This window comes from Thamnophis elegans, chromosome 2 (genome assembly GCF_009769535.1).
Source record: "Thamnophis elegans isolate rThaEle1 chromosome 2, rThaEle1.pri, whole genome shotgun sequence".
NCBI classification, from domain to species: domain Eukaryota; kingdom Metazoa; phylum Chordata; class Lepidosauria; order Squamata; family Colubridae; genus Thamnophis; species Thamnophis elegans.
In genome coordinates this window covers 87789292-87806207 of record NC_045542.1, presented here as the reverse complement: position 1 = coordinate 87806207, position 16916 = coordinate 87789292, and the positions used below count along the sequence as shown (strand labels likewise).

The window sequence follows — 16916 nt, the reverse complement described above, 5'->3', positions numbered from 1 at the left end:
TTTTTTGCAGCCCTAGACAGGCGACTCCCCCCTCAGGACAAAGCAAAGTTGTTTGAAGCTATGATTAATACAGGCGGGTCCCACCCCTGTGAGATTTTTGCTTTTATTACTATCTTAAACACCAGCCTCATTTGTCCCAGAGGCTTCTTTGTTTAAACGGACTTCAAAATGGCGATTTTTCTCCGTTGGTGACTGATAAGGGATGTACTTAGCCGGCTTTACCTTCCTGCAGACCGCTCCTTAACAAAATATTTTTTTTTGGAAACAGAGGGGAGCGAGAGCGCTGTTTATTTGTTTATTTATAATGGCTCCCAGGTCAAAATCGAAGCATTTCTCTACGAGTGTGCTTAAAGAATCTACTATGAAATCACTGCCCTTGTCTCCTACGCCCTCTACTGGAGAATTCTTAACACAGGAATTTTTCTTTCAAATGCTTAATGACTTTAAACAGGAAATTAAAGAATTTGTATTGGAGCTATATGGTAATTTAAAGTCTAAGATTGCCCAAATGAAGGCGAATACGTTTGCAGCCGTGTCTGCTTTGACAGATTATACCGCTGAAATGGAGAATAAATTGGAAAGCTTGGAGGAGGCAAATTCTAATTTGACTACTAATATCCAAACATTACAACAAAAAATTAGAGATACTCAAGAACAGCTCGTTATGATAAATTTTAACAAGAAGGCATTTGCAATAAGAGTCAGAGGATTGCGCGAAAAGGAGCGAGAGAATTTGAAACAGACCTTTGTTGAGGCCTTCAGTCATGCGGTGGGAAGCCCGGGATTTAATTTTGATTGGCAGATTCGGAAAATCTATCGCCAGAATTCATTGGTAGCGGAACAGCGACAGCTCCCGCTATATTTCTCCACAAAAGAATCCAGAAATGCGATCATGCAAAAGTTTTACAATAACAGGTTGCGAGTCGATGGCCAGGATTTGATTGTTTTCAAAGAAATACCATCCCAGATGTTAAAAGCAAGAAGAGACTATACTTTCTTAACTAAAGAGCTTATAAACCACCAGATACAATATAAATGGGAAGCCCCAGCCGGCATTACGGTCACATTTGAGAATCAAAGATTTCGTCTCAATTCTGTTTCGGAGGCTCGAGATTTCTACTATAAGACTTTGAAGGCGGGACTTCCTGATTCACTTGGAAAAGAGGAAAGACAAGCCGAAGGAGAAGGCAAGCAGCAGACCACATGGCTGCAAGATGGAGGGGGTAGCTCTCCCTCTCTCGGAGAAGCAGAAGAGCGGAGATCGAGGATTTAGACATTCCAAAATATTCGCCAAAGTTGTGGATTCAGTGGGGGTTTGCGATCTCTCTCCGGTAGAAAAAGCGGAATTGGATATTGGTGGTGTGATATTGGGACTGAATTATGTGGATGCTGAATGTATATTTCACGGGACTTGTATGTCTGAACTTTAATTTAAACTGTCCAGGACTCTAAAGTGAAGAGAGTGGAGATGGTAACCTTACTGAACTTTAGTTTGGGAGGAGGGAGCCGGGTAATGCGGGATAGGTGGAGGGGGAGCGAAAGCCTGATCAGAGTATTTCGAGTTAAAAGGTAAACTGACTTCTGTGTGAATTATTGTTTGAAAATAAGGTTAAGAAAGATTATTTGGAGGGACTATGGGAAATAGTGGTAAACATCAGAGAAGCAAGGGACGAGGGTAAAATGCATGCGGAATGATTTACGTTGTTTAAATCCTATTAGAAGGGAAAGCTTGATGAGATTATTTTAAGATAGAATGCAAACTGATTCTTGTGTAAAGTATTATTTGAATATGTGGAATGATTCACACTGCTTAAATCTTACTAGAAGGGAAAGTTTGGTGAGATTATTCTGAGCTAGATTGTAAATTGATGTCTGCACAAATTTGTATAAATTTTTAAAGATTATTTGGAGGGACTATGGGAAATAGTGGTAAACATCAGAGAAGCAAGGGAGGAGGGTAAAATGCATGCGGAATGATTTACGTTGTTTAAATCCTATTAGAAGGGAAAGCTTGATGAGATTATTTTAAGATAGAATGCAAACTGATTCTTGTGTAAAGTATTATTTGAATATGTGGAATGATTCACGCTGCTTAAATCTTACTAGAAGGGAAAGTTTGGTGAGATTATTCTGAGCTAGATTGTAAACTGATGTCTGCACAAATTTGTATAAATTTTTATTTGAATATAAGGTTAAGGAAGATGAACTGGAGACTCTACAGGAGGTTGGGGTAAATAACAAAGAAGCAAGAGACGAGAATAAAATACATATAGAATGATTTATACTGTTCAAACATAAATAAAGATGGAGGGCTGAGCTTAATACAAAGAGTTCTTTTTTTTTCTTTTTTTCTCTTTTTTTTCTTTTCTTTTCCTTTTTATAATTTGTAAATTCTTTTTATCTATTTTTTTTTATATATTACTTTTATCTTTAATTCACACGATCATAAGATACTTTAGAAGGGGTTTGACAGAGGGCAGTGCCAGGTGTGGGCCCTGGGAAGTCGGGGGGACTAGGGATGGGGATCTACGGGGGGTGGGTGGGTGGGTGCTAATATAGTTTCAATAAGAAGAAGAATGCACTTGTATACGGTTGTTCTTTCTTTTTTTCTTTTCTTTCTTTATATTTTTTTCCTTGGTTTATTTTATTTTTTATTTTTTATTTTTTATTATATTATAGTTCAATATTAATAAATAAGAGTTGAATAAAGGAACACACCAAGGGGAGAGGTAGAGGGAAAGAGGAGGGAGGAGTAAGGAAGGAGTAAGGGGAATGTAAGGAGGGCGTAAGGGGAATGCTAGGAGGAAGGGGAGAAAGGAAGGTTTGAGGGGAAAGGGAAGTAGGGAAGGGGAGTGTTAGAGGGAGGAAAGGAAAGTTGGAGGTGAAAGATGGGGTGTATGGAGGATGGAAGTGTCAGGTGGGGTTGTGAATGATGATGAGTTGTGTTTTCTTTTTTATTTTATTTTATTTCTTTTCTTATAGCAAATATTCAGTATATAAGTGACTGTAAAATGGAATGTGAAAATGAATAAAATATATTTAATGAGAAAAGCCAATAGTAGCTATCAAAACTCTTCAATGTGAAAGATCCTCCATTTTGTCGTAAGGAAAACAACTGCGCATCTGTTTCTGTTTTCCTTCAATAATATTGTTATGCAATTTATATTAAGAAAAATGAACACTTATCATTATGTTCATCTCCCAGAAGTGAAATATGAAATGTCACTCCGGCTATTTAATTAGGGTCCAGAAATTAGAAAAAGATATCTATTTTCTGCTCATCGGGTTGTATGTCATAGGATGATTTTATAAGGTTAAAATAATCAATATACATTTTTAGCTACACCAATGTTATTGATGAAAACAGTGCATGTAATTGCCTGACTTCTTTGAAGACTCAGAGGCCAACATATGTATCGATCTATCTGAAGTAAAATCTCTGCTGAAATTTGCTCAAATAATAAAGTTATTGCCTCAGGATCAACGTGCAACTCTAATGCAGCAAACAGAAACTGAAAATTAAGGGAATTATGCAGAGGAATGAAAATCAATATTGAATCCGACACTTAAGCAACTGGATTAGCATGCAATATAGAAAGGTTCACCATCCCTCATGCCTCTTCTATCTATACAGTAAAATAATTGTTTCCCCTGCTCCACTTCTCTAATGGACTTCTACAATTGCCAATAAATAAATAATGAATGAAGTAAACCACCTCAGATCCAAAATAGATTATGTGAAAATGGGAGAAAACCAATCCAATTTAAATTTTTACCAATTCTGGAGAAAACTAAAGTTACCAAAAAGAAATGCAAATAGGGAGCAATATTCTGGAAGATGGCAACAGCCTTCATTTATATTTAGATCTTATGCGGTTCATTCAAACCAGGCTCCTCTCTGTCTTCACAGTAGTGTTCTAAATAATTGTTTCATCAGAAAGACTATGGATGAATGCATTCAAAATGTTGGCAATCAAAAAAAAGTCTTGTAAAAGGTCAAGCCAGGCATTCTTTGCAACCCAGGATACGAACTCTAGATAAAACTTCTATATTAGGCATACATTATCAGCATTACAGCAGAGACAATTTAATTGCTAACGGCTTACTGATATATACTATATGTACTTAACAGGTTTCTTTTATAACATGAAGGGACTTTTATAAATTCATTGTATGTCTTAATTGATGTTATGCCTGAACAGTTCCAGTTGTCAAATTGATTCAAGACCTGATTAAGTTTCAGTTTTACATAATTTTCTCTATGTAAACTCTGATTTTATAACACCCTCATCAGGAAGGGATATAACACAGGACTAATGGAAAATGGGGTCCTATTGCTGCTCTAATAAAAAGCAAAATAGGCACAGATGTGCAGATTTCGGGGATAGAAGAACTCTCTATATTAAGATGTGAGACAATAGGTTTCAAAACATAAATTTCGGACAACCTTGTAATCAACTGTTGAATGCCAGTCTCTTTGTCAGCAACTGCAAGAGGCTAGACTTAAAAATGATATTTATGGTACAACAGTGCAAGAGATCAGGAAAATAAATAAGCTTACTTCAAAATCCATAGTCCATGAAGGCAAATCCAAGATCCAAGAATAAGAACTGAGAAAAATATTGTTTTCATGTTGACAAAGGTCAATCAGAAAATCAGATCAGGATAAGAAAATTATCTGCCAATAGAAGTCTGATTTCTGCTCACTTTTTTAAAGGTCTGAGCCAGGGACACTGATTTTCCTAGTCATGGTTTCTTTTTTTGTGGAGCATAATTGAATGTCTTTGTTCTACTTACGATCATTTTGCAGGTGCAAGACCTGTTCATCTATTCCTGTTCAAGCTCCAAATCAGGTGATTTAGATTAGCTTCTATGTCAGGTGACTCAATCTACCGCTATGCATTTCCAACAAGTGACTGATTACCTGATTACTTTGGAACTGCAGGGTCACTCTTTAACAGTTCCTGCTTTTTCTGAATGTCATATATAAATATCTAAAAGTTCATCACCTCCTGAGTTACGAGGTCAAAACCTATTAAGTCCTGTTCTTCCATTCAGTGTCTGACTCATCAGACAGGCTCATAACAACAACACAAATAATCCAAGCTATATCTAGCTAGAATTGAAGTCAGTTGCAGCTTTGTATCAATGCACACAAATCATCACTTCTTCAAATAAAAGTAACAGTGATAGGAAAGAGCCTAAAATGAAGGGAAAGTCAGCAAGATTTCCTTGCAGTGACAGTCACAGTGTTTCCATAGCTAAGGGGCTGCCATAAAGAAGAAGGGATCAACCTATTGTCCAAAGCATGTGAAGACAGGTTAAGAAGCAATGGATGGAAACTAATCATAGAGAGAACCACCCTAGAAGAAATTTCCTAACATTTATAGCAATTAATCAGTGGAATGACTTGACTCCAGAAGATGTGAATGCTCCAACACTGGAGATTTTAAGAAGAGATTGGATAAAAAAATTGTCAGAAATGCTATAGGGCTTCATGTCTCAGCAAGAGGTTGGACTAGAAGACCTCCAAGGTACCTTCCAACTGTGTTATTCTAAGGTAGCATGATAAATGATGTGAATGGCATCAGGAAATCAGTTTACTATTTCTGTGGTCAGGTCAGCTAGCTAGACAATTGGAAATGCAGGTAGTCTGGGAACTTTTGAAGAAGAAATGGTGAACTGAAGATGGCTCTGTTGAGAGCAGAGCTGACAACCACAAAAGAAGAAAGTGTGAGTGAACTGTCCCTTTGTAATTCCTCTCCAGATAAGGAGAGGACATGGGATTACCCACTAGTGCTTCAAACAGTTGCTCCTCACAAGAGACCATAAGATAGGCATCTCTGTGGATTTAGAGCTCTGGGATATGATAGAATGTCATCTTAGTCCAAACTGTAATTGATGCCTTTCCAAAGAATGAAGGGTGATTAATAAGTTGATTCTGGAAATTACAATGGGACTAAGGTCCAGATGGGTTTGAAATGAGATTTTGAAATTAATTATAACATGTCTTCCCATGGTAAACGGTGGTTTCTGAATTCTTTAAAAAATGGATCTTTGAATATTGGACACTAATGAAACCTGACTGAACTAAAGATTACAAGTAAAGAATTAAATTTATCTTATATTGGATTTACAAATTCAGAATAGAGCAAAATACACTGGATGATAGGTGTGAACAATGATCCAAACATGAATTTTAAGACTCATCTGTCATTATATAGACTATGTTGAGAAGAAGTTATGAACAGGAACAAGTTTTATAAGATTTGGTCTGATTTGAAAGTAGATTTAAAACTGACAGCTATAAGGGTAATTTGAAAAAAGATGCTATATTGCATATACAAATGAAACCAGTAAAAGGGAAATACAAAGAACAAACCAAAATGTTATCTGAATAAGTCTTCTATATTGGGTTTACATAAAAGTCTTGTTAAAGTTTTGTCAGAAGAGATTCTTAAAAAATGCAAATGAAACAAGTTCCAAGATATTATTTGAAGGGATCAAAGATCAAGATTTGTTAAAAGTTTAATGAAGGAATAGAAAATTGGTTTATTTGTTCAAGGTTAAAATATATATATTGTCATCTCTAGTAACTTTTAATGGATTTACTGATCAGGATTGGACAATGAAATTTTAAGGATTTGTTTATAGATAGGTCATGGGAAGATGAGATCCTTTTTTTACATTTTAAGAGAATGTAATAAGTTACTAAAATGACTTTTGGGGGGTAAGGAAAAAGTCATGTTTTTAAGATATTGTACTTTTTGTTTGCGATGCTCTTACTTTTCTGTCTTTTGATTTTTCTTTCTATCTTTTCCTTTTCTGTACTTTTTATTTTTTCTCTTTACTTTTTACATTTGTGTTCTTTTGCATTTCCTGACCCAGAAAGGAAGAGGAAAAAATATAAGGAAAGAGATGATTAAGGAATGAAGCTGGGTGAGTTAGGAACTAGCAGTTATCACACCAGAAAAAAACTGTTATGTCAACATAGATAAAGTGCCTTCCAAAAGGATAGCCAAGCTTTGATGGCTCATTAAAGTGGGAGAAAAAAGGGCTATAGTTTAAATCCAGGAGCTCAGATCTATCTATGGATGTTGATTCCTATATACTACAGTGGACCAATGCTTTGTGTTTATACGGCTTGGTTCTTGCCTGCCACAGATACTAATTTTGCTGAGCCATGCCTGTGAGTGTTCTGTCACATAAGCTGAGAAAAGAAGTCTCTGGAGAGGTGAGATTTACTGCAGGGCAGCTTGAAGGCTGCAAGCGATGAAATCAGCTAAACTGAGCGAATTTCCTGGCGTGGAAAGAAACAGGCATCTTTATCATTATTATTAGATTTTTGCCCTGCCTTTTTATACATTTTGATCAAGGGAAGGCAGCAAAGGCATCTAATATTTCCCTCACAATGACAACCATGTGAGGTAGGTTGGACTGAGAGAAAGTAACTGGCCCAAAGTTGTCACTCAGCCGCCTTTCATCCCTAAGGGAAGCCTAGAAATAACCATGTCCTGGTTTCTAGGTTAGCACCTTGACTACTGCACCAGCTGGCAATCATAATAATCATGTCAGCTGCTAACATTTCACATATGAAATTAAAGAGCCATTCAACGTCTTGGAACTCACTGCTAGTTACACTTTATGGAAGACTTCAGGCATTCAAAGGATGATACGGAAAGAAGCACTTCAGAACATCTTTCCTTCAGACAAAATGGGCAAATTTGTGAAGAGAAGACGCAGGTCCAGCAGGTGTGCTATTCTTCACCCATTCTGAAGCCCTTATACTCATTCTGGTAAAAGCTTGAAGAGGGCTTCTGTCATTTGATGTATGAAATAATTATTTAATTTGCATTCATTTAACTTCTGCAATAATTTAAAAAGAAAAAACCCAAAAGCTGTTATAAGCAACACATATTTCACTAGCATAGATAACATTTAATATCTTTTTGCTGTTTGAAAAAGAAACTTTTTTGCTTTAAAAGAAAAACTAGAAGGACAAGTAGTTCTAAAATAAAAAAAAAAAATCCTTGCTTATATAGCCATAGTGGTGCAGTGCTTAGAATGCTGTATTGCAGGCTGACTCTACTCACTGCCAGGAGTTCGATCCTAACCCTTTCAGAATTGACTCAGCCCTTCAAGGTCAATAAAATGAGAACCCAGAGTGTTGGGGGCCATATGCTGACTATGCTATGCTAAACCTCTTGTAAAGCACTGTGAAGTGGTGTACAAGTATAAGTGCTATTGCTATATAGCTTGTACTGATCTGTCGAGTCAATTAAGTCTATTCTAGATTATGAAATTCTGGCAGCCTTTAGTGTTTCTTTGATTAAAATAGTATTACTTCAGCCAAAGCAAAAGGGCTTTTCCCCCAGAAATTGCACATCATTTGTATTACATATTAGCAGAATAGCATTTTCTAGTACAGTAATCTATAATTTCTTGACTTGCTAAATGGGACACTAAATTATCAATTTTATTTTACTTTAATGTCTAGGTAAAACAATACATTTATTACCCTTAATAATAGAGATTGCTTTGATCATCAGTCACTGTGACTGACATGCCTGTTGAATTACTGTACACAGTTGAATTAGGCTCAGTATGGTAACAAAATCTCATGCTGTGGTTTTAAGAGGAAATGTGTGAATGATTCTGATCTCTCTTCTCTCTCTTTTTCTGCTTCTGTTGTGTTCATGATGAAAAGTAAAGGATATTTTTTTCCATTTTACAGGTTAGAACTAATTAGTCTTATTCCATTAGGAATTCAAGCAAACACTAACTGGAACTCGGTGGGTATTGCTGAGAAAACAAGACCGAGGATCAAGCTTGGGCCTATTTATTAGAGATTAACAGAGATCTTGCTGTGTCATTAGTCATTCAGCTTTATACTCCAGTCATTCTGAATTATGATTAATTTTGATAGTATTTGATGTAATTAATTTCCAAATTGGATCATGTGTTATTTGCTGCTGTATCTGCAAATATTAGTTGTTTCTGCTCATTTGTACATTATCTCTGTTACATAAAGGATTCCTATTTATCATGATTGTTTGTATGAGTTTTTCCATTCTGGTGAAACACTAGGATAAAAGCTTTTTAAATGTCTGTGTATGTATATTCTCTGTGTATGTATGTATATTATAATCAAATTTTCTTTGTGCTTGAGCATATCAGTAAAATCACAATAAAAATAACCTTCATGCAATTGTATATAAAAACATCAACATGTTATATGTAACGTTTTGCCAGTCATAATGTAAGTATGTGTAGGTGTGCGCGTGCATGTAAATCTGATTACAGATTGTATCTTTTCTTTCAGCTTGCTACTTATATGCATGTGTTTATCCATAAAGTGAGGGAAGATACAAAATGAGACTATAAAGAATGTGAATTTCCTAAATGGAATTTTTTGCAAATCTTTGCCAGCAGTGGCCATGGAAGGCTTCCCACTTGTTTTCCATGTAATAAAGCAATATGTTATATCTCTTTATGGGCTATATGTGTTTTCCCCTCATGTATGTATTTGTGGATATGTTTGCAATGAGAGGACCTCCATTCAAGGTCATGTGACAAGATAGGAGGTGGGCTTAAGAATGAGCAGCTAAGAACATTCCATGATACTGATCAAGTGACTTTTCTCAATTCTTCTGCAACCCCATCCCACATTCAACCCAGTTTTGTTTCTGATCTTTCTTTGTTTTGCTTCCTTCATTACCAAGTACCATGTTTGGCTTTGTTCTAACATGGTTTGGGAAAGTTCTCCTTGATGGCCAGAGCCCTGAGTCTCTTACGTTTTCACCAACATTCTGCTGGGTTGGGAAGAATAAAATCATTTAGTGGTCAGTTGGAAATATTATAAGGTAATCTGAGGAAAAGTTGGACTATTTTGGAAACATCTCTAGTATTTTTGTATGCCTGCAACTAAACTGCTGCAGACTTATGTGTGCTGTCTATTATACATGGCATATAGAACCATGAAACTTCATAGTATATTTTAAGAATAGTTTCATCATTCTGCTTATGGGTGGATTCATCCACGATCTTCACACGTTTCCTTTTTAAAATGTTATTTCTCATGATTGAGTGCCTGTTCCAAATAGGTGGGCAGACAAATGACATTCTAGTTGTAAAGCCTTAATGGAAATCATTACTGTCACACTGTCAATTGCTACCCAAATCTGACTTACTACATAATTAGTAAGAAGCCCAAGCCCACTCAGTAGAATCTCTGCATCTAATTGACTTTCAAATGGAATCTGAAAATTGAATCACAAAATTGGATTGAACTAACCTGATTCAGTGCTTTGCACTGAACCTGTAACTCAGATTTGAGTTGATCCATCATTTGCTGTAATTAATGGGATATGAATGACTTTCTTAACGAACTATCATATTAGAAAACATGGATCTATTTGTGGGAAAATAAAGTAATTTCTAGGGAGTTCTCCTGAAAACATGTTCATATCCAGTTTCCCAGCATTGCTTATTATTTGACCTAAGCATTCTATTAAAAACGGCAGATCATAATGACATTTTGACTTTTTTACCACAACCAGTAGAATCCCTGATGAAAGCGCTTTAGAAATACCAAGCAATTTATAGGAGAAAAGAACAATACAGAGATCAAATCTTTTAATACATTTTTTGTCTATAATTCCACAGATAATTTCAAGTTTTCTTCAGAAGCAAATGGATCATCTATGTGCATTTCTTGCTAGTGTATACACGGCAAACTCCCCACCCCCTAATCTTAGCAATCCCATCACTTTGACTGCTATGCTTCACTGAGTGTAATGGGCATTAGAGGAGCAAAAACCCACAGATGTACAATCTTATAAAGTGTAAAGGCCCTGAGAATAGATATACCTGATGGCCAATGTGGAAATCCCTCATTGGTTATATATTGAACTCAGATTTTGATTGTGCTGATGCTGCAACACACATCACTTCTTTAAGTATCAGCATCTCCTACTTTAATTAGAAATGGGGAAAAAATCTCATTGAGAGTAAGTCAATCACTGTCAAGCAAAAATGGATCTGCATTTCCAAACAGAGAAACCACATATTTCAAATTAACGCCATTATCCTGAATTAATTCAAGACAGCTACTTGCTCTTCTGCAATAATACTTTATCATGGTCTGTCAATACAATTTTTGTCAGTCCTCCCTTTCAACTAAATATAATGGGATCTGTTTCTTCATAGAGAGCAAGCTGTCATAAATGATTACTTTATTTGTGGGTTACATTCTTCAGGGGAAAAAAGTTAAAGAAGTAATAGCCAGGTCAGAAGATCATAAATGGATGGTGTCAGAACACCAGAACATGTATAGGTAAATTACTCCGAATAACACAAAGGGCAATTTTAGACTTAGACAGCAGCCTAAGCTGCTTGTCTGTCATCCTGCTCTTGGACACTGATTGGCAGTGGGACCAGGCTGCTACTTACACTGGACTGCACCAACTGCAAGATTTGGTTGGTTGTTCCCCTGAATTTTGCTCTTCCATAAAGGGAATGCAAAAATTACTGCTTGGTTCCTGCATGGATCAGTCCATCATGCTTGCCCTTTACTTTTAGGAGTTATTCCTTCCTCAACAGCCTCCATCTTTCTTTTGCTTTCCAAGGTGTTTGCCCACATGAATGCCTTCACATCCCTTCCCACATGTCACCTTCCATGTTTTTGCTTATGATACTATTATATCATACAGTAATCAAAACAAATGAGAACAATCATTCTTTGACTCCTCTCTGGGTTCCTCTCTCCTTTTTTCTTTTTTCCCCTTTTATGTACACTGAGAGCATATGCACCAAAGACAAATTCCTTGTGTGTTCAATCACACTTGGCCAATAAACATTTCTATTCTATTCTGTTCTGTTCTATTTTACTCTACTCTACTCTAGCAAAAAAGAGAGTTCAGCTTGATAGGAACAAAATGGTAGCATTCCTATGTTGCAACTTAAAGATATTAAAATAGTAATAATAATAAAAGGAAGAGAAGCTTTGTAGGACTGTGGGTACATGGATAGGGGAAGCAGGAGGAGCATATTTCACCCAGTCTGGAGAGAAACGAAAGTGTTCCCACTGGGAGATATGAAGATTGGACTTAATGGGCCATCCTTGGATCAATCACAAGGCCATTAACAAACAAAACAAAAGAAATACCAACCCGGAGAAAATGCCAACCAGGAGAGAAAACATCAGCAAATGATTGCCTAGGGCAGTAATCAGGTGCAGGAGGGCAGTGGGCACATCAAGCATTGCTGTCAAGTGGAGCTAGGGCTCATCAATTGGCCTTTGTTTGCTAAATCTGTAGAAAGCATGTGCTCCTTCAGGTGGGATGTACACAGACTAGTAGTGGTAGTCAACAGATTTGAATGCAAAAGGTTCAAAAGTTCTGGCTTTGGTACACATAAGAAGCCAGGCATTTATCTCTCCCTATGGGTCTTCTCATTGTCTCTCACTAGGTAATCTCTCCCTTGGGGCAACTTTCTATTTCCCCATTGAAACACTGCCCCTTCTGACATATTTGCCTTGTGTTTTTGCAAATCTCTGTTTAGTATAAGCAACTGCGACCTCTGACATTACCTGTTGTTTACTTCTGCTTACTTTTTCTCTACCTTAAGGGACAATAATAATCTCAGAAGGAAGAACAACTAAACCATACTTAAGATATAGGGTAGCTTCCCATTCTAGAATCTGCATTAACAGGCAGTCCTCAGCCAATCCATTGTAATAGTTAGGGGTTGTATTGTGACTGGGGACTGCCATATGTAAGTTCCCATACAATCATAGAGGTTGCTAGATGATGTGGGGCCAGGTTTTCTCTCTACTCAATCCATATCAAAGAATTGTGAAAAGCAAGCATATAATATAATCCAGCAATAACAATTTAACTGCAGAAACAAATTTTTGCTTTCCTTTTGCTACTGATGGCAGGAAACTAAAGTAGGTAATCATGTTGTAACTTAATTAGCAGAATCAATTGTTAGAGGATTTTAAGAGAAAAAAAGAGTAAAAGAGATATGGGGTATATTATGAGTGTTATCTCTGTGCGAAGAGATGCACATAAATCTATGAAAATTACACGTGTGCAGCAACAATTGTGCTGGGAATGATGGTATTGTTTTCCCCCCCTAGTATATGGTGTTTTGGTTCTGAACATAGAAACAGAGAAACTTAAATAATATTGTATCATGATAGGCTGAGCTGCCTGGACCTGTAACAGGAACTTTGGGTGCATAATTAAGTAAAAGTGGATTGAATAGGAGTTTAGGGCACCCACATCTGAGAGACATTTCACTCACAGATCATCAAGTGTCTAAAAAATCATTCCAGCATTACATTTTTCCAGGTTTGGAGAAAAAAGTAAGTATGTTTATAGGACAAATTTATCTATCTATACACTACTAAAATTCTCTTGTCCATTTGTCACCTTCAATTAGCTCAAAAGGTGCCTCATAGCGCAAAAAAAAAAAAGAAGTATTGAATCAAAGTACATCAAACCCAATAACTTAAAGAATGTGTACAGAATTTGGGTTTCATTACTCCCATGTAATTGAAATTTCAAGGATCTCCACACTAGTTGTATTCATAAAGATATGACTGTTACAGAATCACCATGATTTTTAAACCTTTCTCAGTATTTTACTAGTGAAATATTTCTTGTTACAATCTGAACTGAGGAATGATCAGAATGTAAAATGATACTGATGCTCATTATTGGGCTGTGACTATGGAGATTCTTAGTCATCCATGTCATGGTTGTTCCAAAGGTGTTTTTTGAAGAGGCAACTGGACTTTCTAGTTTTGAAGAACTGAAAAAGCTTCTTTGGGTGAGAAGCGAAACCTCGTCAAAGAAAAACCAGAAAGTCCAGTTGTCTCTTGAAAAAGCACCTTTGGGACTATTGGGTTGTGAGTTTGGGGGAATGAATAGTTTAGCAACAGTTATATTTACATGCCCTAACAAAATATAGTGAAAAGTTTAAGAGTAAATATACACCAAAATGGATTTACTTTGTTGGCATGAGATGCAATCCAGTTTATTATTCCTTCCTTCAACCCTTTGCTTGCATTCGTTTATAAATGCATCCCAAATTTCTCAAGATCATACTCTGTGAACCAAGACTTTATTTAAATCATCACCTAAATTCCTCCTTTGTTTATCTTGCTTTCAAACACCAATTAGCACATCGTTGTATGGGGAGTTTTGCTCATCTGTTCAAGGAGTTTCAATTTCAGCGTAAAGTGGAATTATCACAGCCTCAAAGATTACATTTTGAAATCATTTGCATCAAAAGTTTATGTGGTGGCAAGGCATCACTCCCAAAACTTCCCAAGAAAAGTGAAATATGAAAACAGGAGAGATAGCAATGGGAAGCAATCCGAAATTGCTGGACTTTTAAGGAGTATTGTCCAAAAAAGCCAAGGGAAGGAGAAACCCAATTACTCTGGAATGACAGTGTTGGATAATTGAATCTCGGTGCCTTTTGCTATCAGGGAAGCAGTAAAAGGGAACAGCCTCTTCACCTAGAATTAGATTTGTCTGTCTAAGTGGAAACAAGGGCCTGAGTCCCTATTTCATACTATTCCAGCACTACCGCACTTTTAGCAACCACACCTTTTAATTCGAGCTAACAGGCTAGATTATTCTGAGCAAATAGCATCTTTTCCAGTCTGTAAAACTTTCTAATCTGCTTTCTATATTACTTTTTACCTTCCTTTGAAGGTATTTGGCACTGAATACTAAGACAAGCTGAAATCTGATGGACAGAAGTTTTGGAAGCAAAATTACCTAGTACTACTTTTATCACTGCCAAACAGTGCACTTATGAACAGATATTATATCTAAACAATTGTTTAGTTATTCTGCAATTAAAGGACAAAAGAACTGATACCCTGGCTAGGTCTTTGTTTGACATGAAGCTGCTCAGAGAGGTTCTCCGGTAATGTGCACTGTTGTTATCACCAGTATGCTTATGCAATTCAATTATACATCATTATCCCTGACCACCTGAGACAAGCTATTAACATCTTGACCCAGTGTTTGGAGGCTGTTAGGGTCTGAAAGAGATAAAAATGGGTGGAATTTGTTTCTTCTCTGTTGAATTATTGCATCACACTCTCTATTAGCTACCCAGAAACTCTAGCTGATCCAGAATACATCAGTTTGAATAGTTTCATGCACACTTCAATTGGCTGGTGTGAAATCTCTGGTACAAGAGCTGCAACTAGCTACCAATCTGCTTCTGATTCAATTCAAGGTCCTGGTTGTCACCTTCAAAACCTTACATATTTCAAGACTTCATAATTTTGCCTATTTCTAGTTATATCTGCCTCTTCAACAAGATGTAGAAGGGAGGGCTCACTTCAGGTCCTTATTCTGAAGGAGTTTTGCCATCAAGGGTCACAGGAATGGGGCTTCGCTATCATTGCCCCTTTTTTCTGGAACTTCAATAAAGGAGAATACTTGTAGTCAAGGTTGAAATGAGGGATTGTTGGTGCTCTCTGAGCTTGCTTTGTTTTCTTACGGACGTTTGTTTCATTACTGATAATTTACCTCAGGGGTCCTCAAACTTTTAAAACAGGGGGTCAATTCATGGTCCCTCAGACCGTTGGGGGCTGAACCATCTCGTGGGCATGGTTAGGTGGTTATGTGACTGGGTGTGTGTGGCCAATTTAGCAGTCCAAACAATACACACAAATTAAACATTAATTTGTTTTGCTCTTGGGGATAGAAAGCAGGTTAATGAAGGCATGTGGCTGCCTTGGGATGTGTATGAGGGACTTCTGTATATGTGTGTGTGTGTGTGTGTGTGTGTGTGTTTCTCTCCCTCTCCCTCCCTCTCTCTCTGGGGGCCTGGGAGGCCAAAAACGGGCTGATTTCTGGCTTCTGCATGTCCCATTTTTGGCCTACTTGGCCCCCAGTACTTCTCTGCAGCCCCAAAATAGGCCCGTGTTTGCCTCCAGTGGCCTCCATGCACCCTGTTTTTGGCCTCCCTGGCCTTTAGAAGGCAGGTGGACACCGGCGGATTGGCACGGCGAAGTGGGCAGGGCAGCCTCGTGGTCCTCTGCGGGCCAGTTTAATGGCTTCCATGGATCGTATCTAGCCCACGGGCCATAGTTTGAGGACCCCTGATTTACTTAGTTAGGGTAATGAAACATCTGCAAGAAAATAAGAAAGCTCAGAGAGCACCAAGGATCCCATAATATTTCTCATCAGAGTATACTGACATTGACGCTGCTGGGGCTTAGGAAAGCGATTAAGACATGGATCTTCCAGAAGACCTTGGGAACAAATAAGATTGAATTTTTTCTGGAATGTTTATGGCTTCATGGAAATTTGCTTTGTTGCATGCTTGGCATGCTATGATGGGGAAATTGTTATGTTCTACTATATTTATCGTTTTGATTTTTAACCCAGTTTGTAAATTGGGAATGTAAACTACTTACAGCCATTAATAACTCAAATGGTCTATAAGCCTAAGCAAGCAAGCAAAGAAATAAATAGAATCCCAGCAGGATGGAATTGCTGCTTGTACACTGAGATTCTCTTATGGCTTTGCTGTTTCTCAGTGGTGCGACACTTCTATTGAGAGAACGGATTTGCAACTTGATGGTACATCTGGAATCACAGGGATCAGCTATAGCCCTACTGGAGTAATGGGAATTTATAAAATTACTTCATGCCATTATCGTTATGCAATTAGACTACTACTATGCATTACAAAGCAGTGCACAAAGTACTGCTTCTGAAGACGCCTTGGAAACTTCAGCGAGCTCAAAGAATACCTATGGCTTCATTACAGCTTGGTGCATAACCCCTCAAATGTGAAGCACCACATTGTGCTTCAGTTCCTGCACTGGCTTCTTATTAGCTAATGGTTCTAGTTTTTAACCTATAAACCCCTACAGC

The 16916-nt window shown here is 37.3% G+C and overlaps 1 protein-coding gene across 1 annotated transcript in view; it reads right to left on the bottom strand.

Moving 5' to 3' along the window:
• The window catches only part of SPOCK1 (SPARC (osteonectin), cwcv and kazal like domains proteoglycan 1), a 469310-nt gene that overhangs the window by 57066 nt on the left and 395328 nt on the right, over positions 1-16916 (bottom strand). Inside the window, exon 7 of the mRNA XM_032208795.1 lies at positions 3888-3896. Coding sequence (XP_032064686.1) covers positions 3888-3896 — 9 coding nt within the window. The remainder of the gene's footprint in view (positions 1-3887; positions 3897-16916) is intronic.